Raw genomic sequence first — 25,664 nt, forward strand, 5'->3', positions numbered from 1 at the left:
AAATACAAAGATCTTTGTGAATCAACTTTTGAGTTGACCCTTGATTTTGATGTCATCCACAATAATCTTAATGTTATACCAGCCTTTGTTTATCTGTAGCTGTCTAAAGGCAGACATCTGTAATCTAACTGAAACTCTTTGATTCCTTCCTTTTTTTCACATTTCCACAAACTAACCAGGAGGCCAGTGACCACTTTCAGTTTTAGATATTTGTGCACAATAACACCACAATCGTGGAAGTGGAACATAATACAGTAATACAACCGTGGAAAGGGGAAATGGACAGGTCACCTACAGCATGACATTTCAACCCTTTAACTGTCAGCTTATTCATGTAATAAGCATGAATTTATTCTATTTTCTATCAGCTGCATTGTGTTTTAGTTGAAAAACCCACTGTATTTAAATAAAAAACAAAGCAAATATCCCTCTTTCAGTTCATTTGTCAGAAAGGTTTGCAGAAGCTAACATTTCTTGTGTACTATAAGTTTTAGTGGTCTTAACCTCTGAAAAAACAGTCTTCCTGTTGAATACCATCTTAAAGGGTATGCGCCTGTGTGTGTGTGTGTGTGTGTGTGTGTGTGTGTGTGTGTGTGAGAGTGTGTGTGAGTGTGTGTGAGTGTGTGTGAGTGTGTGTGTGTGCGTGTGTGTGCGTGTGTGCGTGCGTGAGTGAGTGAGTACGTGTGTGCGTGAGATCTGGCTAACTTAGTTCATGTTTTTTGAAAAACACACTTGTTTGTGACTGCAGTGGAGACCAGCTGGTAAAAACAGGAAGTGATTGTGCAGAAGAGAAACTTTCGGCCAGAGCTGAAGTCTGATGGTATGAACTTGTTTGCCACCGTGTACCCCTAAACAATTAACAAATTTACCAGTGCATAAGATACATAATGTAAAATTTTGTCTGTTACATCTTGTATCATAAAACTACAACTACCTGCTTTTAATGAGAACTCATGCTGGAGACCCTTGACTTTTCAAATAGGGGCTACAGAATTTGAAAAACTGGCACAGCATGAAATAAACAATAGCAGGTGTACACTTGGTGGTTAACTTGTAAACACCTGAAGAGAAAACCGTCAATACAGCAACTAAAAGAAATCCATCATCAGCAGAAACAACAGCTTCTTCAGTAAAGGAGCTCAACAAACATTCATTGAAGTAATAGATTCAATCTTACTGAGAGTGAACAGGTATTTATAGGTAGGTCATGTGACTTTCAGATGTGTGACCTGTTTACTGCCTTCATGCTACCCACAGCTCTGTGGGGGGGGACATAGAAGGGGGTTTTGACTTCCTGGAGCGGCATTGTTGACAGCCAAAGCAAATAAATTTAGGTTTGAATAGAAGTTGCTACCCTGGTTCTGTGTATGGTTCTCTTCTTTACCCATGTCTATTCTTTTTAGTCGTATTGTCCCTTATCTCAGCTGTCTATTCAATACACAACACCGGCAATGTTATTTTAGTAACAGTTCTTCAGAAAGAGAAAATAAATCCATCTGGGTTGAAAAGACCAGCTTAAAAAAATAATTCTTACATAAGGATAAACTAACCAGTAAAAACAAATGTGCAATATAAAAGAAACCCTAAATGTCAAAACATCTTTGCATTGAGGATTTGTATGGATTCAACCAAGAGGATGTTAATTTAAGGAGTTGGAGGTGGATGTAGATTTTTGTAATCTGCGGGCAGAGCTAGGGGAGCTACCAAGCAATGATTTATTTATTTTTGTTAAGCTAACGGACTGCTGTTTTTCCAGAATCTTTTTTCATGCTTGAATAATACAGAACAGGGGGAGTGAGAATACATTCTAAAGATAAATTAGAAGAAAAGGAAGTTGTACAAAAAAAACTTTCCTTAATAAAGACATTTTCACAAAGTTTTGTACAAGACCTTTGTGTTCCCCAGAGAATAAACTCAAATTATCCCTACAACTGAAAAGATTCTTTTTTTAATTGCCATCAGCAGATTAAAACGTGTGGTGTACGGTGAAGTGTCTGGACAACTTTCAGGGAACAGCATTTACTGTTGATGCGCAAATTAATTTCCCTCAGGATAAAATTCAGCACTTTTCATCCAACATCAAAGAAGTGAAAAAAAATCTATCATTTTTATCTGGATTTAGACAAAAAAAAGAAATAAAACTTACAGCAGTTTAAGTATTAAGAGTAGAAAAAACTAAATCTGTAAAGTTTTAAAAAATGTACAAACTAAATCCTCTTCTGTTTGTATGTTAAGGCTTGGTTTTACATTTTAAATGTGCACACATTTCCCCTCACTTCACCCCCTGAAAATATCCAAATATTATAATAATATTAATAAACTGTTTTGAGTTTGCAAAAATTCTCACTGTAAAACGTGAATGCTTTGGTTCAAATCTTTGAGACTCCTCTAACATTTGTCTTTATCACAGAAAGTTATTTTTTTCTTTGTCCTTGCTGGGTCAATAATGGATTTCTTGTTGCTCACTCATCCATCATGTCCAACTCAGAATTGCATTGCTATGGCAACATTTTAGATGTCTGACTTCCCTCACAGCTACAATGCAAGGTCAATGATGACAGCTTTCAGTTTTTCAAACCAGCAAGCAAACTGAAAAGATCACTAAAAAGCGATTTTCGACTGGAGGAACTTTATCCCGGAACTAGGAACTTCACCCAGGAACTACATGCTTTTCGACTGGTGGACCCCGGGACTATATTTAGTTATTTACCCTACTGCCCCACCACTGGACTGAAAGGAGTAGTTCAACACAGTTGCACATGCACAATTTATTAAGTATTCTATGCGACAGTTGCACATTTAAGTGATCTGTACTTTGAATTTTGGATGTTTGTTTCACTTTCTTGAATGACCATGAACTTGATTGTTGGCAGAATTATCATTTCTTATTTGCTATAATTTATCTCTTAGGTATCCATTTGTCTGAGACCCTTCATGATAAACTTAGATTTTGGTTAATGAAGTGAAATTTCATTTGATAGTTGTTTTGAGCCATATTGAATAAATCAATGGAATTCTAAAATAACATTCACTCGGGAAGGTAAAATGTGCTACTTAAAAAAGTAAATTAAAGATTGTCCGACGAGAGATTTAAACCCTCTTTTGACAACCTTCCAAGAAGAATGGTTCCTCTGATGATGAATGTGTGCTGATGCAGCTTGGTCTGTGTGATTGTAAGAAACATGTTTCATCTTGACTCAAAGTTATTTTTCTTAAATGTTTTTGTATTGTTCGTATTGTTAAAAACCATTAAGGTACAAAATTCCTTCTGGAGCGCCATCTTTTGGAACTTTGGCAAACTGCAATTCACCTCCTGCAGCTTCCCCTCTCTTTTTCTACTCAGTCTGGTGACTCTTATACATAGACATCAAACCCAACCAATCAACTGTAAACAGTTTATACACCTTCAATATCAAAATTCAAATATTCAAAACACAACACACAAACACACAAAATCTGAACAGTGCAAAATCATCAGATTCTCAGTCGTATGAAACAGCTCACAGCTCAGTAAGGGGACAAACCTCCTTCTGAAGCTCTGCCTCTCTTTTTAAACCTCATGCATGAACATGATTTCTTTTTATAGATTGACAATTACATCGGTTTTCAAAAGCCACTCTTCATTATGAAGTTGTCTGATGATAGATTTCAAAACTATCATTAGGCTGTTCCCTCATTTTGACACTTTTAATAGAAAGTGTCTCTTCTCAGAAACTGAATGCTTACATTAGTTTCACAAATTCTTCTTTTTTTTTTACACCACTCTTGAGCTGAGGAGTTTTGCCCCTAACAAACTAGCCGTGAGCAACATTACAAACTTAGACAGCGTTGTGAAAGAGACCTATTTTAGTGTTTGACGTGACATGTGTCACTCTGGTATGATATAAAAAAGAAGACCTAAATATAAAAAATATTGTATATTAACTGTACAACAAAATAACTTAACAACACTTCTTCTCTGCTGAAAACAAAGAAAATAAAAGTCTATAACAATGAAGAAACAAAAATGTCAAAAAGCAGATCCATCATAATAAAGCGCAGACATGACATACTGGGAATAACCAAAAACATCATTCAGTGAGAAGTAGTATTGCACCCATCACAATCAGTATCAGTAGGTTAGACGTGACCCTGTGTGTAGGAGCAGCATTGACTCAACAGTACGTGTTAGTTGCACATTTAACAGAGTACCTTTAAAAAGTCAATGAGCATCAGTGCCAGACTTGAGCCTTTTAAATCATTTATACATGCACCTGTGTTCATGTAAGAGCAGCAGTGACAAACCAAAGAAAAAACATCACAACAGCTAACATATTCTGAAGCGATCCATAACAACACACTCAAAAGTTGATTTCCCTGACAGTTCTTTTTGTGACTTACATGGTAGCTTTGAATTAGATCCTTTAAATTCTTTGAGTCTATTGAATCTTTCAGCCGACATCTGTACTTTCACGGAGCCCAAGCAAACAAAAACTAACCACCAGAATGTTTTCTGGCAATGCTGATTGTCCTCCAGGTCCAGAGAGACAACAGGGTCACCCGAAGCCTAATACAGGCCTGCGCTGTGCAGTCATAAGAGATCAGTAGCAGACACAGCAACGGTTCATCTCCAGTTGTGGTACATGTAGAGGCCGGCGAAGAACATGTTGGAGGTCAGGCTCACAACCAAAAGCCCAGGCCAGAGGAGACGCTCCATGATACCTGGACATGTCGTAGTGTAAATGGAAAATTAGTTTTGTGAGAATGATCATCAATATTGACAGAAGTGTTCAGACTCTGCTAAGACAGCTTGCTCTTAGTCCAGGTGTCCCCCAAGAATCCCACATTCACATTGACTGACCTTAATAGTTAATATTAGGAGGAGAAGATATTTTGTAACCCCTTCATTATGATGGCCATCCCTCCACATGTTGGATGGACTGCAGTAACCAAAACTCAAAACACTACCACATTATGTGGGACTGCCCTGTTTTTAAAGATTATTGGCGACAGTTACACAATGCCCTACAAGACATCATTCTTATTTTTTTAATGCTGTTGGAATATGTGTGCTTTGGAAATGATTGTTTTGGGACCCATGCTGAGATTGTAGGGATGATGAGCACACATAATGGCAAAGGGTATACCGTGGAGATGTTTGATGCTAAATGTCAATAAAACATAAATTATATATTTTTTAAAAACACTGGGAGGAGAAGGTTGAAACTTCTGGAAGGACAACTACCACTGCAAAACTTCCTCAGTTGCCACGCGCTCACATGGAATTCAAACACGAGCAGCTAAACTCCATCAGACTCGGACGAGCAGGATCCTCTTGTCTGATAGAACTGCTTCAATTACAAATAATATGTCAAAGTAAATCAAGAGCAGCAAAGTTCTCTTTATGCAGAATTTGCTTAACAGTCCTGTTATGTTGCGGGTCAAATTGACCCATTTTAAAGTATAAAATTAGTAAAATAAATTGTTAAAAGTATTATTTTGCATTTCTAATGTCACAGTGGATGAAAGGCTAGTGGTATTCAGAGGTTCCTTCAATCTTAGGTAATATATGCCTTCTAAACCAGCTAGATACAGCATAAAAATCTGGACTGCATGTAACAGAAGGTGTAATTTATCAACATCACTACATAAAAAAAAAGAATGTCAAATAAAATAAACAAAAAACTTAGTCATGTAAAACGATTGTATTTATATTTAGGTCTTTCAAATGTACATCAAAAAAAGCTTTAACATGAATTTTCATAAATAACAAGTGAGTTATCCTCACTGAACTATGATCTGTTAGGATTAAAGAACACCATTGCACTAAATATTGATTTAAATGGTTAGTAATGGAGTTAATAATGAGATTAAAAACATGTTTAATTGGGATTTTTGGGGGTTTTGACACTTTTGGATCATTAAATATGCCCTGGTTCAAGTTGACCCAGGAACATTATTGCTGTCCCTAAAAAACAGACATAACAGGAGGGTTAATCAAGGGAGCGTTTTCAAAATCATTGTTCTAGTTTTAATAATAAACCTTATTATTATACTTATCTGTGAGGTTTCAACAAAGTTTGCAACTAAGGAAGTGTATTTTGTGAAACCACAACCAATTTTCTCTGTTGATTTTCTGTTATCTTCCAGTGCTGCAGAGTTTCTGACTTTGTTTTAAAAGAAAAAGGTTACACCGCCTGCTGTATATTCAAAAACACATAGAAAACTACTCCAGTTTAGGAAAATTTAACTTTAAAAAGATAAAGGTCTTAGGCAAAGAAGCCTGAAAGGAGCCAGAAGAGTCCAGTGATAACAATTGGCTTGTTGATAACTACTCAGTTAAGACGTCTGTTTAAGCACAAATGCCCATTACAGAACAAAGTTGCAGAGGTGACACTAAGTTCACCATGACTAAGATAACAGCTGTGTTTTGCATTGTATGGTTTATTGTGCACAAACATCAGCAAATACTAAATAATTTACAGTAAATGCACTGATGTTGTAGGAGCCATCTGTATGGGTAATTTGTTCACCACTAGATGGTGCTGTTTTCTTTGTCAGAATGTGTTATCGTTGTTTTGGACATCGATTTAATTACTCTGTGTATTTGAATATGCGTAAGGAACATCCACATCTCCTCCCAACGTGACTGAAAGAGACGCCAAGGACAGTCACTACAGATGTGTAAACCACAGTATGGAAATCTGTCATATTCACAGGTCTTGTGATTTTCTCCATTGATTGAAAATATACATACATCGAGTCCTGTGGTTTGATTTGAACTGCAAGTTGAACTTTGAGATTTTAGGTCCCTGCGGCAGTGTCCTTCGTTTAGATATCTTATCATAAATTACTTTATTTTCTCCTGCTGATCTTAAAATCTGGCAATACCAACACAAAAAATAGTTACCACTGTGACTCTTTCAGAGTATTAAGTCCCCTGCTACTGACTAGTACAATGAAATCAATTAAAAATGGGAAGGTCTGCTCCATGTATGGACAAATAAATGCAGGGATAAATGATGATGCTCTCCATATTTGACTACAAGAAATGCAAACCTTTAATAAAAACTTTCAAAACTAACATGTGACTATTTTTTAAAATCGAGAAGACCCCGGACCAAGAACAAGTCAGACAGCAGGTGAGAAACTATATTATGATGCGAGATCCTGCCCTGTTTAAATCACTTCACTCACCTTTCTCATCAGAACTGCTCTCTGGTGTCGTAGTGCCAACCCCGCACACAGAGGACTCTGAGGAGCTGTCTTGCCTGACTTTCTCTTCCACCATACCACTAACCCAAAACATTGAAGTCATATCTGCAGGAAAAAGAAAGCAGGTTAATTTTGTAGCCATAGATGAACTGTTAAAACATAAAGTTTAGATTTAATAGGAACCTTTTCTCTCTTAGTGCCAATGGGCCTCATCAATCTTGCGTTGAAACCAGCGCAGATTAGGGTGCAGATATCAGCTTTTGACAACGTTCACGTGTCATTTATGAAACGTGCGTATCTGGGTCAATCACGACGTATGCCTGATCAAGTGCTGATAAATGTGGCGGCTGAAAACAATTGACATTTAAATATCACGCCCCTAATTATTCACAGTTCAGCTGGGATCGCCCACAGGATTTCGACATGGAGGGACGCTCTACGGCAAAAAAAAAAACAGGAAACTTTTCTGAGCTGGAATTCAACACCATAGCAACGGAGATAGAGAAAACAAAAAAAGACATTGTAAATACAACTGTGTTGTTTGGCAGCCGGAAAAGAGGCACTACGGGAGTTAGAAAAAACATGTCTGGATGAAAATCATTGCAGCAGTCAACAGCGTGGGTTTGAAATCTGAACTCCAGCTGAAGTTTAAACATTTGATTTATAAATCCTTCGATAAAAAACAAACTTATTCGTCCGTGATATGAAACTTTTAGAGGCCTTAATATAAGTAATTCTTTACATTCAAGGGGGAAAAACTGCAGACCTCAAGACCGCTATAAAATAAAAAAACAAAAAACATGTGGCCGCTCTCAAAACAAGCTGCGCTGGAGACCCCAGCCTGAAACTGTCACTGCTCTGTAAGGGGGGAGCGGCAGCACTTACCAGGTCTGTGCCGGGCGCATGGGGCACAGGCGAACCTGTGCCCGTGTCCGATGCAGTTGATGGAAAATATTCTAATTGTAGACCGCACACTGGTTAACCTTCCAATTGTTTTCAATCAACTCCAACTGTGGTCATTTTGTAGCATGTAGCCTGGGCAAGAAATCGCTTGTGCGCAATTACGCACGAGGCAAACCGGAGTGTTACATTAATTATGAATAACTCCAGACGTGCCGACAGGTTTTGATTTCATGTGAAGGAATGTTCTTTGTTCTTAAATGGTCAGCTGCCACACAGGCCGTCCATTCACTTAAATTAATCAGGAGTAAAACAATTGTCTTCATGGTAAGTCCTGTTATCAATCACAGCCTTCTAAAAAAAAACAAAAAACTATTTCAAACACTAAAGTTGAATTCAGTTTCCTCCAGTGAATCTACAACTTTTTGTTTTTCTGTTTAAATCACCAACATTAATTTCTATAGAGAGTTAACCGTGGCTGGGGAGTGTTGATAAATACTGAAAGCTTCGTAGATTTTCAAAGTAAATCGATAAAGAAAACACACATTTGTTATTGGAAGAAATCAGCTGACAGCTCGCGCTGCTCTACGTCATTTCATTTACAGGATCGATAGAGAGCGAAACGTAAAATTGTAAGTGTCCTCCATATCTAATTTAACAATCTAAATGTGAATCTGTGAGCCTCTATTTGTCAGTCTGAAAATGCACTGTACTGATACGTGCCAATTCTCCACCACAGACAGATTTACTTTGCTGCACCACGCTTCACACTGACATGAAAACTGACATGAAAACTGACCATTTTGCCTTTGGTAGAGTGAAGAAGCAGGGGGTGGAGAAGCAGGGGGAGACATTGGCAAGGGTTCTGGCTCGGTGGAGAAAAGGTGCAGACTCTGGCCGCTGATGTTGAGGCGAGCAGGGCTGATGAGGGGGCGTCTTTGTCTGGCAGAGCTTGAACTGGATGTGACTGACCCAGCTATGGAAGGAGTTGGGGAGGGGCCTGGTGATGATGGACGACTCCCTGACTTCAGTGAGAAATAATCTGTTCCAAGAAAGCAGCAAAAAAAGTCAAACAAGGGCTCTACAGAGACTGCTAAATAAACTGTCCAATTAAAATCAATGTTTATTTTGTTGATTATAAGACATTCATTCATACAACCTGGAAATCGATCTTTTAGAACATCCCCTTTCCGGTGGGAGAAACCGGCATGCCAGCTTTGCCAGACTGGGAAATCCCTCTGTATTAACTGTGCACCAGTCTGTCAGCTTTGTATCTCAAGATGAGGTAATGTCCCGTCAAACCCTCTCAACCGCTGTGTCCGTACCATTAGTGACACGTGGCAGTGGTACATGTCTTGCTTTTCTCCCCCATAAAAAGAGCTATTGTGGAAACCTGGCTCACAGCTGCAACCCCTGGCTGAGCGTCTCCACACCTTTAGCCAGTTGGTTCACATTGAAACACGTATGAAATGACACCCTGATGACTGAATGTATTCTTTTTACATGTATTTCTAAAATTGTACGAAGAGAGGGGAAACACAGCATCACAACTACAAAGCCTATGGATTGTTCTGACAGTGCATAACACATCAAGTGTACAATGATCAGTTAATCCTTTACGCCAGAATTCAAAAGGAACTGACATGAAGGGCTGTGCTAATTTACATTTATAAACACTGTGTCTACGTCTTTCTGTTCTACAATATAGAATAGCTACTTCAGTAAATAGATGGGTTGTAACACATGCTGCTCAAAGCAACTACATCAAATACGTGTTCAGCTTAAAGAACAGTTTGCATGTGATTCTTTGAAAAAACTGTTTAGTGTGTTGTTCACCGTGTTAAATACAAAATAGATTAAAGTGTCAGCTTAATATTTTTAGTGCACCTCATTGTTCCTTGTACAATTAACAGCATACGTTTTCTGAGAATCTCTTTCATATGGAAACATGCTGGTATTGTTAGTGAAACATCCCTAAACTAATCAATATTGACCTGAACTAATCAGGATCTTGTGATCAGAATGGAATCGATGCAGGCAATCAGCAGGGATACCCAACTCTATCTAAAAACAGGGTTTAATGAGCATCAAAAAAAGGTGTTAAAACACAAAATGTGTTTAGTACCTGAGGGTGGGGAGTCCTGGCACTGAGATGTAGGTCTGCTTCCACTAAACAAGTAACCAGAATCTGAAAAATAGAACACATGTGGATTAATAACACGATTATACAGAAGTAATGCATGGCTTTACTTTGACCTATATTAGTAACATTAAAATAGATATAAATAATACAGTAGACAACTTGATGTTGACATATTTAGTTAAAACTCCATACATGTGTGACAAGTTGAAATGGTCCATCTGTTATATTAATCTAACACTATTTTGCCCCCTTGTGGCAAAAAAATAACAATGCAGCCAGGGATTAGTTTGATCAATTTAGCTGCCAATTGTATTCATGAGTGATCCCTTGGTTTATAAGGAAAGAATAGCTGAGATAGCTTGCTAACAGCTTGTCTACCAAAGGCTAATATCCAAGAATGATCACTTTACTTTACTCATCTCACTGACAGCAGATGCAGCTATGTTAAGTGCCCATTCGTGCATAAACGCATTCACAAGCATTGTGTCACACATGTCCTTGTTATGCTACCTGGAGCAATTTTGGGTGCGGTGTCATACTCAAGGTCACTTTAGCAGGAGCTGATTTCAAACCACCAACACTCCACCACTGAGACACAATTGCCCATGGCCCTGATCAAAATGTTAGGGGTGCATGATATTGGATTTATACCAGATAACACGCGAAATTTTCAAACCTATTTTGGCACCAAGAACACAAAGTCTGTACTAGAATTCACCTATTTCTCTTATTGCGGCATTGTGATATTTTTTACATAAGGAAATAATCATTTTAAAGATATGCATGGGGTCCATAGAGATGGCACCTTACATTTTATTCTTACTGTTAAGAATCAATTATTTAAAAATTAAAAAAATATTAGCATAAGCCATAGTATATATAATGACACATTAACACCAATCCTCTTGGCATCCTCCCTCAAAAAAAAAAGTCTTTCTTGACCCAATTCCATTCTGAGCAGCAGGAACTAGACCATCAATTATGAATCATGGCTGTATGTAAGGCAATGAAAGGCAAGAAGCTGCAGCTCAACATTTATCATGTCTGCACAGTTATAGGAAACCATGCAAAATAGACCTCTAGCAGAAATGGAACTTGAGTTACACATTTCAGTGTTTTTGAATTTGCTTCATCTAGTCTTGATTTTACACCAAATCTGACGGGTCCTCTTCACATGACGCCAAAAGATGCAAATATCTGCCAAGGTTGTTTTTTTTTTTTTTGCAGTCAACCTGAAGAAAAGTACTTGCAGTGTTACCTGTCCTGGTGAGGGAGCGGATGGTGCCCAGGCAGAGGGCTCTGTTGAGGCGGCCGGGCAGAGAGGAGGGGGAAGCCTTGCGATCACGGGGAGTCTGTTGGCGGTTGATGAGCATGGAGATATTGGGGGGCAGGCTGGGGATAAAGGCGTCTGCCTGGCCATTAGAGAACAAAGGAGGTTGGCCTGTTATGGGGGCTGCAGAGCTGCCTGGGAGATACCTGCAACACAAGAGAAATGGAACCGTCTACATCCTGGAATCCAAATTTTAACATAACCACTACTAACACTTTATAAAGAAAAAACAACACTATTCAGATACAGAAGACTCTCAAAAACAAGTATATCATTCTCTTGGTCTTTCTCCAGAAGTCAAAGAAGTGTCTGATGCCCATGTTATGTGAGCACCCTAACAACAGCAGCTAACACAAGACTGCCACAGTAACACTGCTGCAGCTGTTGTGCAGCTTGCAGCTGCTGAAAGTTCCTACATAACAAAGGCTACAGTGCAGCATAGTTCCACTCACTCACTTTACACATCACACAGACATGTTAGTTGTCAACATAGTTACTATTCAGTGACTTCAGCAGCTGAGATTTTACTTTAAGTTTAAAACTGTGCAGTGGAGATACAGTTTCAGAAGAGGAACTAACACAAGTGCGGGCGTTAGTGTGTTTTTTTTTTAATCAAACAGAGAAGGCATGTCCTTTCACAAGCTGTTTATTTCATTCCATGTACAGCAAACACTCCTACAAAGTCTTACAATTGGCACCTGACATTATGAGCAAGGCACCAATTTCAGCATCAAAAACAGCATGTTTCATCGGGCATGTTGCAGGAAACTTTTTAGCATGGACGGAACGGTTTTTCAGCTGCTACTGACGGTATAAACACTGACGGGTCATATTGAGATAAACTTAATGAGCTTATATTAAATATTACAGCCTGGAATAGAAAATCATTGCATAATAATAAAAACAACAAGGCCTGACATAGCAGCCTTGAATATACTGTATGTTATTTTAATGTTTATCTTTTAGTGTTTCTGCAACACACTCACACACAAAGCATCCACATGACGATAGGACACAACCACATTAGTTAGCTACATATTGGAAATCCAAGTTAAAACAGCATAGTTAAAAATGTAACATTCATGGCTGCATCATCATTAAGGTAGTTTTAAAGCGGTCATTATGTCTGTGGCATTGGTATAACGGTGTAGTTTCAAAAGGATCATTATACCTGTTTAAATGTAGAGCTGTAAGAGCTAAATTCATCACACAAATGAAGGCCCAGAGTCAGAGCTTATCAGGTAGCCACTCACTCAGACTAGACATTCTACATGAACATGCAAACAGACATGTAGCAAAGCATGAGACTTTGGCAAAGATTTCATGATGTACCTTAGAATAACAAAAAGTTTCAAATACAACATTAAAAACTATCTACTTCTAAGAGTGGGAATATGCACACAGTGTGGTGCTTGCTAGCAAGAGCTCCAGTACAAACCACATAAACAAACTCTTTTTGTACACTTCACTTTTTCACTAACCCAGTTTACCTTTAATGCCCTCATCACAAAGGGTTAGATTTAAAACTGGCATGTGTAACTTGAAAGAGTTGTGAGAAGTGTTTGAATGTGGTTAATTCAACCTGTTATAGATGCTTTTCGTCACATGATGTAGCTTATTCAAGATTAAAAAGGAAGTGACAGCAGAGTCCTCTCTCTCTCTCTGCTGCATGAGCAGGGGGTCACTTTCAAAACAGAAGTAGTCACTCTACAGGCACAGCTGAATCTCAGAAGCTAAATGACTTTCTGAGAGCTGTCCAACTTGTGATTGGATCACCTGGTAATTAGTAAGGTGCCAAAACATAATGAAAAAACTTAATAATGCTAAAACTTTATACTGTAAAGAGTTCCAATTTATCATTTTCAGAGGCGCCAACTAAACTTTCATTTACTCCTAATGAGTAACAACATTATACACAGTAGATATTTTCCTCACTACCTAGATAATGCATCTTCAATGTCGCGTATTTCGTATCACTTTTGATGCAACAAAATAATACCAGAAGTTCAGAAATAACTGCACCAAAGGTGCTGGTTTGAGAACATAACTCCATCTACAAGACGTCACAACATGCAGGATACACCCCATAGTCACAGTATTCTACCCAAAAAATACAATCCACAAAACACTCTACAGTTTCTAATACTCTTCAACGTCCACGTCTTTAAATTTCACCAGAAGCATCTACGTGAGGATTGTAATGTTAGTCCGTGCAGTGTCTTCAATCAGTGTGTTAAATAAATCAACAAGGGGAAAGGAAGGTCAGTCTCACTGGAGGAGAAATAAGTGAGTGGTAGGAAATCTGATATAGAAGTAGCGTGTGTAATTATAGCGCTTTGTAATTTAAAAACTATCGTAAACATTTGTTTAAGTAGAATTTGAGACAGTTGAATACTAAGAAGAAACTTACACCCTTTACAATAAAGATCAAATAGATATGATCCTTCATTAGAATAGATTACCAATTCTAAGTATGTCTAGCATTTGTAATACTGATAACAATGTAGAGGCTCAACTGTGGTAAGAACTTACTTCCATTACATCCTACATTGAATTTTATGATATTAAATCCTACTGGTAGATCTTACAGTTCTACAAAAGGTGTGTAAGATTTTCCACCAGCAACTGTTTTCAGTTGCCTCTTGATGCACTGATACAAAAAAAGCCGCCCAAATTCAACAAGTTAAGTTACCCCAAGCAAACGCTAAGACGAGCCAAGTGTCTGCCAGGTCATCATCAAGAAGCATCATCTCTAGCACCAGATTTTTCAGGTACAGTTCGCAAAGTAAGTCTATTACAGGCAGCAAAAAAAGATCTGAAGTTATAGTTAAAGGCCACACGTAACTTCAAGGCAGCAAAATAAAAAAAGATTCATAATCGATGTGGAATGAAGGCTACTGTTACTGTTGATCAGGGTTTATAACATGTATACGCAGAGGATAACCAGATGTCCCTTAGATCGATCCAGCTTGAAAAACGATCAGTTGCTTCAGGGATATTCTTTACACATATCGGCTTAAAATCAAGTCTCATAATGAGCACCTTTCAGAAATACATTTAGCATTACCAGAAGGTGATGAGAGTTTAAAACTACATATAGAAAATGGCTTCAGGCCTCTTCTAAAATTAGTATTTCATGCAACGAGCAGTTACAAAAATGTGGTAATAAATAAGTACATTCAAAATGCTAAAGACTAATACAGTGTTGAATAGAGGGGTTTAGTACTAGGTGGGTACTTGAGTGTTAAACTAACACCACATCACCACCCAGGGTCAGTCCGGCACACATTGTTAGGGTTAATAAGGAATATGCTGAGTAATAAGTCAATAATAAAAGGAAAAAAGGACAGATTCATCTGAGAGAAACCATGGCACAATCCCAAACAAAACCCAGTTCGTGTAAAGAATTTTCTTTAGGTTTTTTGGCAAGAATCCGTTTGTGATCGCACGATGCACGAAAGGTGGAAATGCTTTTTACTCTACACACTTTAAACACATCAGGGGACTGTAGACCCTGTGCATTAGAGCTTCAAGGTAAGGTTTCAGTGCATTTTAGCAAGTGTCATTAGAGTTTGGTTACTATCATGGATCACACAAAAAATCTTGTGCTTCATGTTTACCATTCATATGTCATAACCTCACATATAATCGAACAATAGCATCAGGAGGACTATTTATCAAATAAGCATGTATGTTCATGTGATTTGACTGGTGTCTAATGAACAAATCATCTCTAGGAAAGAGACCCCTCTACTAAATCCAACATTTAAAACACGATATGAACATTACCGCTCAGATTCTGACCTTCCATATCTGGCTTTTCTTGGACCCAGTGGTCTGCGGGTTGCCACTGCAGCAGCAAAGCTGACGAAGCAACAGACGGAAATGATACTGAGCTTTGCCGTGTCCATCCAGTCTAAGACACCAGTCACGTAACTCTCGGCCATGTAGAGGAGCAGCATGAGGAACCAGAGGACCGAGGCCGTAGCATCGATTCTCCTCAGCCTGAAAACAACAAACACACATGAGTTTACAGAGCTTGTCTTCACGTAACGTAAAACTTAAGTTGGATGCTCACCACCGCAGACGTTGTAAATGCTTACCTTGAGGGTCCAGCTAAGAAGATAGCAGTGAGACAGGTCAACAGGCCGACAGAGACAACAGCCAGCTGGTTGTCTCTTCCGTGCTGCCACACCAGCTTGGCACTCTCTATGGTCCTGTTTGGGAGGAGCTCCTTCACACTCTCCCACACAGGCATGACTCCACTCGTTTCATTGTTTGTGATGGACTTGTTAGATGGTTTGGGCTTTGGGGGAATTACACCACCACTTAATGTCTGTGGGTCAACTGAGGAGGTTGACTGGTCTGCGGATGGGTAGAGAGATATAGCCAGTAGGAATGCACATATAAGGAAGGCAAAGGCCCGAAGCAGTATGACTCCGAGGGGAGAGGACACAGAATAGGAGCTCTGTAGGAGAGGGAGAGAGAAAATGTTTTTATTGTGAATCCTGTTAAATTAAAAAGGATATCCCTTTTATCTGCAAGCAAAAGTTGACATAGGGGCTGTGAAAATCAAACAACCCTTTTTTACACTAAATAAACTGGTGATTTAAATTGTCTAAATTATTTTAAAACTTTAATGAATTAAAAGACTTACAATGACAGTAAAAGAATAAGGTCTAATAAGGTCTTAATAGTGTTACGGTATAGGCCATTAGGTCATTTACTTGTTTTGTAATGTGTAGGTATGTTTTAGGCATGTTAAATCTGAAATAAAAATACCTATACAAGTAGTTATGTCTCCTTGTATTAGTTTGTCCACCTGTTATTGACATAATGCGCAAATATAGATATCCGAATGCTTTGAACCTATGTTTTTTTTTTTAGAGGGAATATTTGAATGTCATTTTGGAGCAATTTTGACAGCCCTAATGGCTACCCACCAAATCTCATTGTGTTTAATTTAACAGCATTCTGACAGCATGAGACACGAGAGCGTTAGCATTGAAATCAGCTTGATTGCAGCGTTTTAAAATAGAGTGGCCTATCTGCTGACCAACACAAAGCAACTTTTTGACACATTCCCGTTCCTCTTTTCACATCGGTTGCTTACCATTAATTCATGAAGCACAGATAAGGAGTGCCTGCATGATGTCTCTTTATTTCTCTACAAATACCCTGGATGATGCTGGATGTGTTCAGCGGAAAAATGATTCTTAAATTCATTTTTGGTGTCTTGCTCAACAGAGCTTACCGGTGGCTGTCTTGTTTTTCTGTTAAAGTGCAAAAATAAGAACATAGAAATGACTCTTCAATTTTGGACCTCTCCAGCTAATCTCTGGCACACCACTATTAGCAGCAGTTTGGTCTAAATGAAATAACATTAAGTGCATTGGTAGCAATGCAAAATCTTGCATGCTGTTGCACAACGAGCACAAATTACAAATCACAATTTGTCAGTCGTCTTCAGTTATGGACTGAGGATAGCAGCACTGACCTTGATGAAGCCATTGTCTGAATCTCTTGTGCGTCTGAGCTGATGGCTGAGGAGCGAAGTACGAAGTTGTCGGTTCTGGTATTTTATGTAATACTCCACAGCTGTCTGACAAGGCCTGCATAACTTATAGGTCTGCTCCAGGTGGTGTTTGTAGGCTTCAATCTCCTCATCATAGTTCTCCTACAAAAGAACAAAGATAGAACACACAGAGTTAACTGATGTAAGTATAAAGATGGTGTAAAGGTAGGGGTGTAACAATTCATCTACTACATCGATGTACAAATTTATATTCCTATGATCCGACTACATCGATCTGTGCTAGGAAAGTTGGCCTTCTGGGCGACATATATCGATCTAACAATGATGGAAATAATGCAACAGATTTAAGCATGACAGACTTTATATGGGTGTGTTTGTTTTTTCACTTTTAATGCTGAAGACGTTAAACGTTACTCAATTCAAGCTGCCCGTCTGTGGCGTCATCGCCACGCACCAGCAGACAACAAAACATAGCATGGCGGATGGCAGAGGAGAAGCCGGCGAGTGAAAAATTATCAAGCCACCATTGCGGTCCAGTGTGTGGAAACACTTTGGCTTTTGCAAAGACGAAGATGTTCTAAATAACTCACTCACTGTTTGTAGGATATGTAAAGGTCAAGTAAAGTACCACAGCAACACCACAAATCTGTCCAACCACCTACTAAGGAGCCTTGGGATTTCACATGTTTATATCCATAATTAATTTATACCCGATTCCCTTACAAGAAACAACAGGAATCTAGGACTGTCCAGTATCAAGGTATTTATTTCACAGTCACACTGGTTGAATTTTTGGCTAAAAAGTTACTGAATCGATTTCAAGTCACTGAATCATTTCGGATCGTATTGTTCTAAATGAAACAATACCGTCCTTTAAATCGTCTCGACAACCACGAATCTTGATACGAATCGAATTGTTGTTAAAAAGAATCGTTACACCCCTATGTAAAAGTGAACAGAAAATAACTGTGCATACCTCATCCCTTGGGATAAATGAAGCCAGTTGCTTGATCTTTATTGTCTGGTTGTTGTTGCACTTCCTGCACAGCAGCATCTGACAGTTGACCCACTGCTGAATCTTAGGTGTAACATGTGAGGGAAGGCTGCCACATACTCCATGGTTCAGATGCTCGTTGAATTGTGCCGGGATGGGTTTGTTGTAATCCCCATTCTAAAAAAAGAGTCGAGAGAGAAATGAGAAATTGAACACACACACCTTACAGTTCAGACAAAATAAGAAGTTTTACCGACATGCCCTAGTAATAAGTCACAGGTGTGGTGTACTTACACTCTGGAAGCCATTGTACTGGTCACAATTTGGACAGTCCCAACAGTTCCGGTTTCCATAGGGCACCACTGTGTTCTCATTGCAGAACCAACAATTCACATTTGCATGGACCGGCTTCTTTCTGTAAGTGAGAGGTTGCTCAATTACAAGGTACAGCTGAACAATGTTTATCAAACCTGTGGGGTAAAGTTTCAAGTGTTTCTATAGTGAGATCCAGCCCACATGGGTCCTTGAGGTGCTGTCAGAGGCTACCCGAGCTGAAACGGTATGTTCTTTTCTTCTTCTTTATTTATTTAACCAGTTTAAAGAGTCATTGAGATTTAAAACCTCTTCTTCAAGAGGGACCTGGCCAAGACGGCAGCACAAAAACAGGTTACAATCCACATAACAATACAAATCAAATACGGTCACAGTTGCACACGGTTACATAATTACACAGCGCAATCACAAGATCCAATTGAGCTTGTTTCTCTGTCTTTTATGGTTGACTTGAATTCCCCCAGAGGTACAAGATGTGTCAGTTTCAAGTCCTTATGTTAGAGGTAATGCATTGACTCAAACGATCACTTGAGTCGAAGTTGCTTAATTACTTATAGAATCAGAATCAGCTTTATTGGCCAGGTATGCTTGAACACACAAGGAATTTGTCTTTGATAAACTGTGCTCTCTTTGTACAAATGTAGAAGAATAAAAATATGCAAACATCAACTATAAACACAAAAGAATAACAGTATATATGCATTTAGTGATTTGAGTGAACATAGTAAGCATGTTTAATCTGTAAGTTAAAAACCATCACTCAGTGACTGTAGAAGAGGGGAAAAACTGACTATAGTAGAAGTTTGTTTTCACCACCGCTAGCAAAGCGGGCTAGCACATGCTGCAAAAATGCATCCGTCGTGAGAGAAATAAAAAGTATTTACACAACATTCTTTCTTGAATTACACAATATTGAGCCCATGCTAACTATTCTAAACACAGTTTACTAACTTGTACAAAACGTGGAGGAAGCCAAAAACAAACGCCGCTGTGTGTATCATGAAGTTACCTGGTGGCAATCCTGTAGATCAGAGCTCCTCCGGTGACGAACGCCGTGACTCCCATTCCAGTGTACATTAACTCCGGATATCCAAACAGGAGCTGATTAAACGCCTCCATGTTAAATTAACGTGGGTTAGCTAACAACAACACATGAGAAACGTAGTACGAGATCTCTGCCGCAAAAAACAGCTAGAAAATGCACGCGGCAAACGATCTCCTTTTGTTCACGCCCATATACCGGAACCGGAAACTGCGTCACGGTCTGGACGCGTTCCGTTATTTTTTATTACAATCTTCATTATAGCCTTCACTGTACTCTAACCTAAATATCTATACTACTAATTAACATTATTTTAAATTTTAACATCATTTTTTGTTAGGTATCAAATTAGTCAAAATTATGAATCAATAACACATTTTATTTGAATTTGAGGAACGTGCAGTGTGTCAGAATGACCTTAGTGTTGGAACGCGGAAGTAGAAAATCGCTTGAGGTTTGGGTTTGCCCCGCACACAACTAATGATAGTGAGCATTAAGTTAAGTTAATGAAAAATTAATCAATTATATTGTTTATATATCACATATTATATATAATATATTTTTATATTATTAAATATTATATATATATATATATATAAATAAAAATAAATATACATGTAAATATACAATGCAACAATTCTCCAAGCAGAATTCCATATTTCTATTTATTTTATTATTTAACGACTATTTTTTTAATGTAAAAACTACCTCTGCTACTCACCACTGCACTATTATCATATATTTTCAAGAGTACCCTACTGCAGGCAAGATGGCGCCGCCACAACATCCACACCGGAAGTCCATACCGGAAGTCCATACCGGAAGTTACAAAGCTAAAAACGTTGCAATAACACCCACACCGGAAGTCAATACCGAAAGTTACAAAAATAAAAGCCTTGAAAAACAGGAACGTGAACGCAAAATAAAAGCCTTCAAAAACACGTAGGTTTACGCGTAATTCTATGAACTTTTTTGCACTTACATTTTAATCGTATCAGTATTATTGACTAGTTGATTGACTCCAAAAGTGTATAGGCTGTTGAGAATTCAAGTTACTTAGAAGCCTGCACGAATCACTAAGTTATAGTGTTAACGTCTCAGCCATGCACAGCCTTTTGTTCCGAGTGTGTGTTGAAATACTTAAAGCTGATTATGATGCTGCCGTGATGACATCTGCATATGCCTCTCTTGTTTTGTCTGGGTCATATGTTATTTTATGTTGTGTTAGCCTGACTGTACCTCAGTACAGTTTGCTGTAGTGTTTGTTCCAAATTACCTTGCATGCTGCCTGCCTATGTGATCACATGTATAGATTAATGAATGAATGAAATACAGATCCAGAGTAGATCCACAGTCACGAGAGAAGAGCAGAATGTTATCTATGGTGCAGGGGCGAGTGGAGGAGGAAAATGTAGAGGTGTGTGGTGACTGTTTCTTTTTTAACATAATTTGTAACACGTTACAATGATACAGTGACAGGGGTGTTCATTAACCACAAGAACAAACGGAGGGAATGGTTTCTCCTTCTATTTTGAGACATTAGATGGGCGTAAACACTCTGAGCTTGTCAAACAGTTTTATTCAGATTGAATGCTTGATGCATGTACACCAATGTCTTAACAAGATCACTTTATTTGGCGTCCATGAAAACATTGAAGTTGGAACCTTCAATTAGAATGACTAGAAAAACTGCAAATGTATACATAGCTACTGTTTCTTTCCATCCAACCCCTACTAGAAATGTAGAATTATACTTTATTTTATGTTCTTTTAATGTTATATGTATGATGTCTTAACCCTTTTGTATTGATAATGTTGTACTTGAAAAAGAACAATGCACTTTTGCTATTACAAACTCCAAATCAACATAAAATATTAGGACTAAAATATTTCAACTTGAGGCACCACTGTCAGCCACTGATGATAGATGTACAGTACACATTTCTGGGGAGCCTCTGTTGTTTTTGTGGTGAATATAGATCTCTGTGTACAGCTTGAGTGTATTTTCCCTCTTACTTACAGTCTTTTCCTTCTCATCCCCTCCCCCCACACATACTAACACTCTACATTATTCTGTTCTTCATACACAGCGGGATCTCTCTCACTCACTCTCTCTATCACAATTAGCTTTCTGCTAATTGATTTAGCAGCGACAGACTAATGCAATCAATACGCTACACGAAGAAGAAACTTCCAGTTCGAAGCATCCGGCATTGGGTAGAGAGGGGGTTAAAGAATCACTTCCGGTATGGACTTCCGGTATGGACTTCCGGTGTGGATGTTGTGGCGGCGCCATCTTGCCTGCAGTAGGGTGCCTCTCTATATTTTAGCCTGTACATATTAGTCATGTCTATTAGTTGTTCTTTTGTATTTATAGCTGATGTTATTGTTATTTTATTGTTATTTGTATGTCTTATTCTTATGCCTTTGTACAAAGAGAGCACAGTTTACCAAAATCAAATTTCTTGTGTGTTCAAGCATACCTGGTCAATAAAGCTGATTCTGATTCTGATTTTGATTCTGATTCTGATGTATCATTATATTATATTATATTATATTATATTATATTATATTATATTATATTTCATATATATATTATATAATATTTATATATATATTTATATATATATATATGTATTATATATTATATGATATATTAATATACTATGAATTAATTTAAGTTAATTAAATTACTATTTATACAGTCTATGGCATTAAGCCACGTTTATTATAGCTCCTGCTGGATAACTAAAATCTGTCAGATCTCTGTAACATCAACATTACTAAGGGTACTCAATGTCTGGGAATAAGTCATTAAATTTTTTTAACAAAGCTATATAAAAAAAAAGTTTAAATAAGAATTAAGGGGTAAACCGAAATATAACATGTACTAGTATTTAGAGATAAATCTGTCACAAAAGCCTGTCTCTTGATCCATGACCAGAGCAGCTTTAGGCCTACTCAAAGAGGCAGGCTATTTATTGTTTATTTCCAAGTATGGCCGTTGCGGCAATATTTAGTTTAAGAAATATTCATATCTTTACAGAGTAAAGGAAATATGTAATGTTTGATTTAAGCAGTAACATCAACAATAATTACAGAGCACATAGTCAGTCTTGACATTTAGATGCAAAAATAACATTTTATTGGAACAAACGTGATGTATTGTACATCGAGTGAACATTCAGAATTGAATAAGGAAACTTATCAGTGCTTCAGTGTTGCATATAGCAGCTTGATAGAATCATCTTAGATAAAGTCATAAAAAATAAATAAAAAGTAACAATTTGATAGACATATGCTATTTAACAATAAGAACAGTGCAAAAAAAAAGGAGGAACAAAAAGAAAATAGCCTACACAGAGGTTTTTAAGTGATTAGAAAATGCCCAAACCAGACAATGATGAAAAGAGGCATAACCTCTGCCCCAGATTTGAGTCAACTGCAGTTCCAACATGGTCAGTCCCATTTCTTAAGCAACAGGCTATACGGACTGAACAAACTGCGTTTTACTCTAAGGTCAATCAAAGACAAAGTTTCGCAGCAAAACAGCCATCGAATGTCTAAACAGAGGTCGACAAATCCATCAAACAATCACATTCATATAAACCTGACAGAAACATCACAGCCGAACTGAAATGGTGAAACAAATGAACTCTGAGTCTGTGACCTGGCTGTAAAAAGTGGGAAAACCTTTAAACCTTACAGGTCAAATGACTGAGCCACCTGTGCCTCATGTTGTCTTGCATATGAGGTGAACTGCTGGTAGTTGCATGATGCCACGGACACGGTTCCTTTGGGGCTCATTGGTGGGGTCACTCCGCCGTAGGGACACACGTTGTGGGGGACCAGCACGGAAGGGTGGCGGTGGAAAGCACTGTATGGAGGGTGGTGGAAGTGGGCGGACGGGCAGTATGAACCTGTGGGGGACACGCTGTGGGGATGCGCAGGTGGGAATCCTGTGGACTGGGAGCCGGGCCTGCACAGACTCCAGGAGCCGCTCAAAAACGGTTCTAAGTAGACAGGACTGGCCATCTCCGCAGGGTTCCCGGTCATGTAGGGCACGCTCGGTGGTCCATAGGGTCTCCGCACCCTCCTCCGCCGCCTGTAGTTCCCTTTCTCGAACATGTCTTCAAATGCAGGATCCAGCATCCAAAAGTTGCCTTTCTTGTCCCCTCCACTCTCTCGGGGAACTTTAACGAAGCATTCATTCAGAGACAGATTGTGTCTTATGCTGTTTTGCCAACCTTTTTTGTTCTTCTCATAATAGGGGAAACGAGCCATGATGTAGTCGTATATTCCGCCCAAAGTCTGTCTCCTGTCCTGGCTCTCTTTGATGGCCATAGCGATGAGAGCAACGTATGAATACGGCGGCTTCTCCGGCTGGCTGGACACTTCTTCCGTATCCTTTGGCTCAGGTGGGGGCGAGTTGGAGCTGATGTCCAAGAGCTGCACTCCCTGATCGTCAGATGATGTAGTCCCTTGATTCATTATGGCTCAGGTTATCCGCTTTGTGCGTCATGCACGGACTAAACGCTGCTGTCTGCCGCTTAGCAAGGCAGTGACTCTGATTGTTTCTGCAGGTGCACACACTCCTCCCACAGGTACAGAAATCGCCTTCTTTCATCTTGCATCGTTTGCTACTGTGTTAGACTTCTGCACAGTCTGTTTAGGTTTAAAGAAGGGTCACATGGTTGTGTTGTTACATATTCCCACGTTGGAGCAAGATGATCAAAGACCAAGTGCGTTATATCTTCAGATGCATTTTATTTGATGTTAGATGTTGCTCAAAATTTTACAGGTCAAGTGCCACAGGTGGCCACACTGCAGTGTTTCATGTATTTGTTATGTTTACTTAGCAGAATGCATTTCAAATCAATCTTTAATATATGACATTTAATTTACAACCAACCCAAGGGGAATAAACTAAAACCCATGTAAAAGTTTCTTCAATGAATTTTTTATAACTCTTTATCACAAGCTGATAGTCTTGCTCTCCAATTGGCTGTTCAATCTATAAACAAATATTTAGAATATATCAAAAGCCAGCATATGTCATGTTAAAACCCACCTATGTTGTAGATGTAAGATGCAAGATGTTTTTTAAATGTTTTTGTGTCATTGTGTAATAATTAATTAATTATTCAACATTACAACTTACACATTTGTCAAGTCAGAGGCATAAAGCTGAGCAGCACTTAGTCTACCAGGAAGGACAAGTTTAGAGGCTTGCAGGTATCAGAGCCTGACATACCACCCACATACAGTGAAGCATGAAAAGCAAGCCTTGTCTGTCCGCTGAGGATGGTAGATAATGATCACCTGCTCTCACCAGACAGTCTGTCTCCCCTGAACTGATAATGAAACACAGATCTCAAGAACCAAGAAACCAGTTGAAAAGCAACAATAGCAGAGTCCTTGACAAGGATCTCATGCAGGGTGTGTTGGCTATTGTTTTCCCTGTAAAGGTATTAAATGGAGTAACACCAATAATCCATCTTTTATAATACAGTACAAGCTTGGTTTGCAGTGGCAGTGGACCTAGCATGCTGACATGTCAAAGCAATGAATAAAAAAGTATTCACAAGATATCTGGATTAACTGTTGGCAGCCACCCTACACTTTGAACTTTGTTATTTCACAAGTTCACCTGGTGAATGTAACTGAGATAGAAATTATGAACATTTTATGGCCAACTTCAGGATGCTTTCTTTTTTTTTCTAAATATATTTATTAGGTTTTTTAACAGTTCAAACAAAACATATACACTTGGCTCACATATATCATGGTTAACATTCAAGTTAAGTTCATACAGGTGCCAGGCCCAGGATTCACAATGTACATCGCAGAGGTGCAAAAGTAGAGGAAAGGAGAGTAAGGGAATAAATAAAATAAAAAATAATAATGATAATAATAAAAAGTTGTGTCTATAGCACAAAGCTTCTTGTAAGAATAGTTGAACAGGATGCTTTCTTAATGATCAGGAGTTTATGAGTTAAAATTTAGACTTCACTGCCAGGGGGTGAGAATGGGTGAATTTCATGACTCCAGAGCAAGTTATGCTTACACACATGCAAGGAATCAATCCTGATAGACTCATTTATATCTCATGCTCCTCTAAACTGTCTTTGTGATTTCTCTTTTTTATAACTAAAAAAAAGACGAGGGGACACACAAAGCAGCTTCCCTTTC

General features: G+C 38.5%; 2 protein-coding genes across 3 annotated transcripts; both read right to left on the minus strand.

Annotated features, from left to right (window-relative positions):
- Window positions 1–2,753: 2,753 nt before the first annotated feature.
- On the minus strand, window positions 2,754–19,684 carry tmem201 (transmembrane protein 201). 2 transcript variants are annotated; one of them, XR_004632989.1, is made up of 12 exons: window positions 19,440–19,670; window positions 18,392–18,512; window positions 18,080–18,274; window positions 17,065–17,244; window positions 15,671–16,035; window positions 15,372–15,572; window positions 11,496–11,713; window positions 10,220–10,282; window positions 9,254–9,527; window positions 8,894–9,136; window positions 7,177–7,299; window positions 2,754–4,701 (listed from the first exon to the last, which is right to left on the minus strand). XR_004632989.1 is itself a non-coding variant. In XM_034695745.1 (11 exons), exons 1-11 carry the CDS (start codon window positions 19,547–19,549, stop codon window positions 4,604–4,606), a joined length of 1,917 nt encoding a protein of 638 aa, XP_034551636.1. In that variant the 5' UTR covers window positions 19,550–19,684; the 3' UTR covers window positions 2,754–4,603. The 2 variants fall into 2 exon arrangements, 1 of the variants encoding a protein (XP_034551636.1); XM_034695745.1 differs by lacking the exon at window positions 9,254–9,527 and having other exon boundaries at window positions 19,440–19,684.
- Window positions 19,685–22,594: 2,910 nt separating this feature from the next.
- Window positions 22,595–24,209, minus strand: foxl2l (forkhead box L2-like). Its single transcript, XM_034696844.1, has one exon. It carries the CDS (start codon window positions 23,961–23,963, stop codon window positions 23,175–23,177), a length of 789 nt encoding a protein of 262 aa, XP_034552735.1. The 5' UTR covers window positions 23,964–24,209; the 3' UTR covers window positions 22,595–23,174.
- Between the last annotated feature and the right edge of the window lie 1,455 nt (window positions 24,210–25,664).

This window comes from Notolabrus celidotus, chromosome 11 (genome assembly GCF_009762535.1).
Source record: "Notolabrus celidotus isolate fNotCel1 chromosome 11, fNotCel1.pri, whole genome shotgun sequence".
NCBI lineage: Eukaryota > Metazoa > Chordata > Actinopteri > Labriformes > Labridae > Notolabrus > Notolabrus celidotus.

Bases quoted from the DNA above. Each gene is read 5' to 3' on its own strand.
- tmem201 (XM_034695745.1), bottom strand. From the start codon at position 19,549: ATGGAGGCGTTTAATCAGCTCCTGTTTGGATATCCGGAGTTAATGTAC. The intron at 18,513-19,439 runs GTAACTTCATGA...TCTCACTTACAG, and splicing joins ATCTACAGGATTGCCACCAG to AAAGAAGCCGGTCCATGCAA. The intron at 15,573-15,670 runs GTAAGCATTTAC...TGTTGTTTTCAG, and splicing joins TTCTTAGCTGGACCCTCAAG to GCTGAGGAGAATCGATGCTA.
- foxl2l (XM_034696844.1), bottom strand. From the start codon at position 23,963: ATGAATCAAGGGACTACATCATCTGACGATCAGGGAGTGCAGCTCTTG.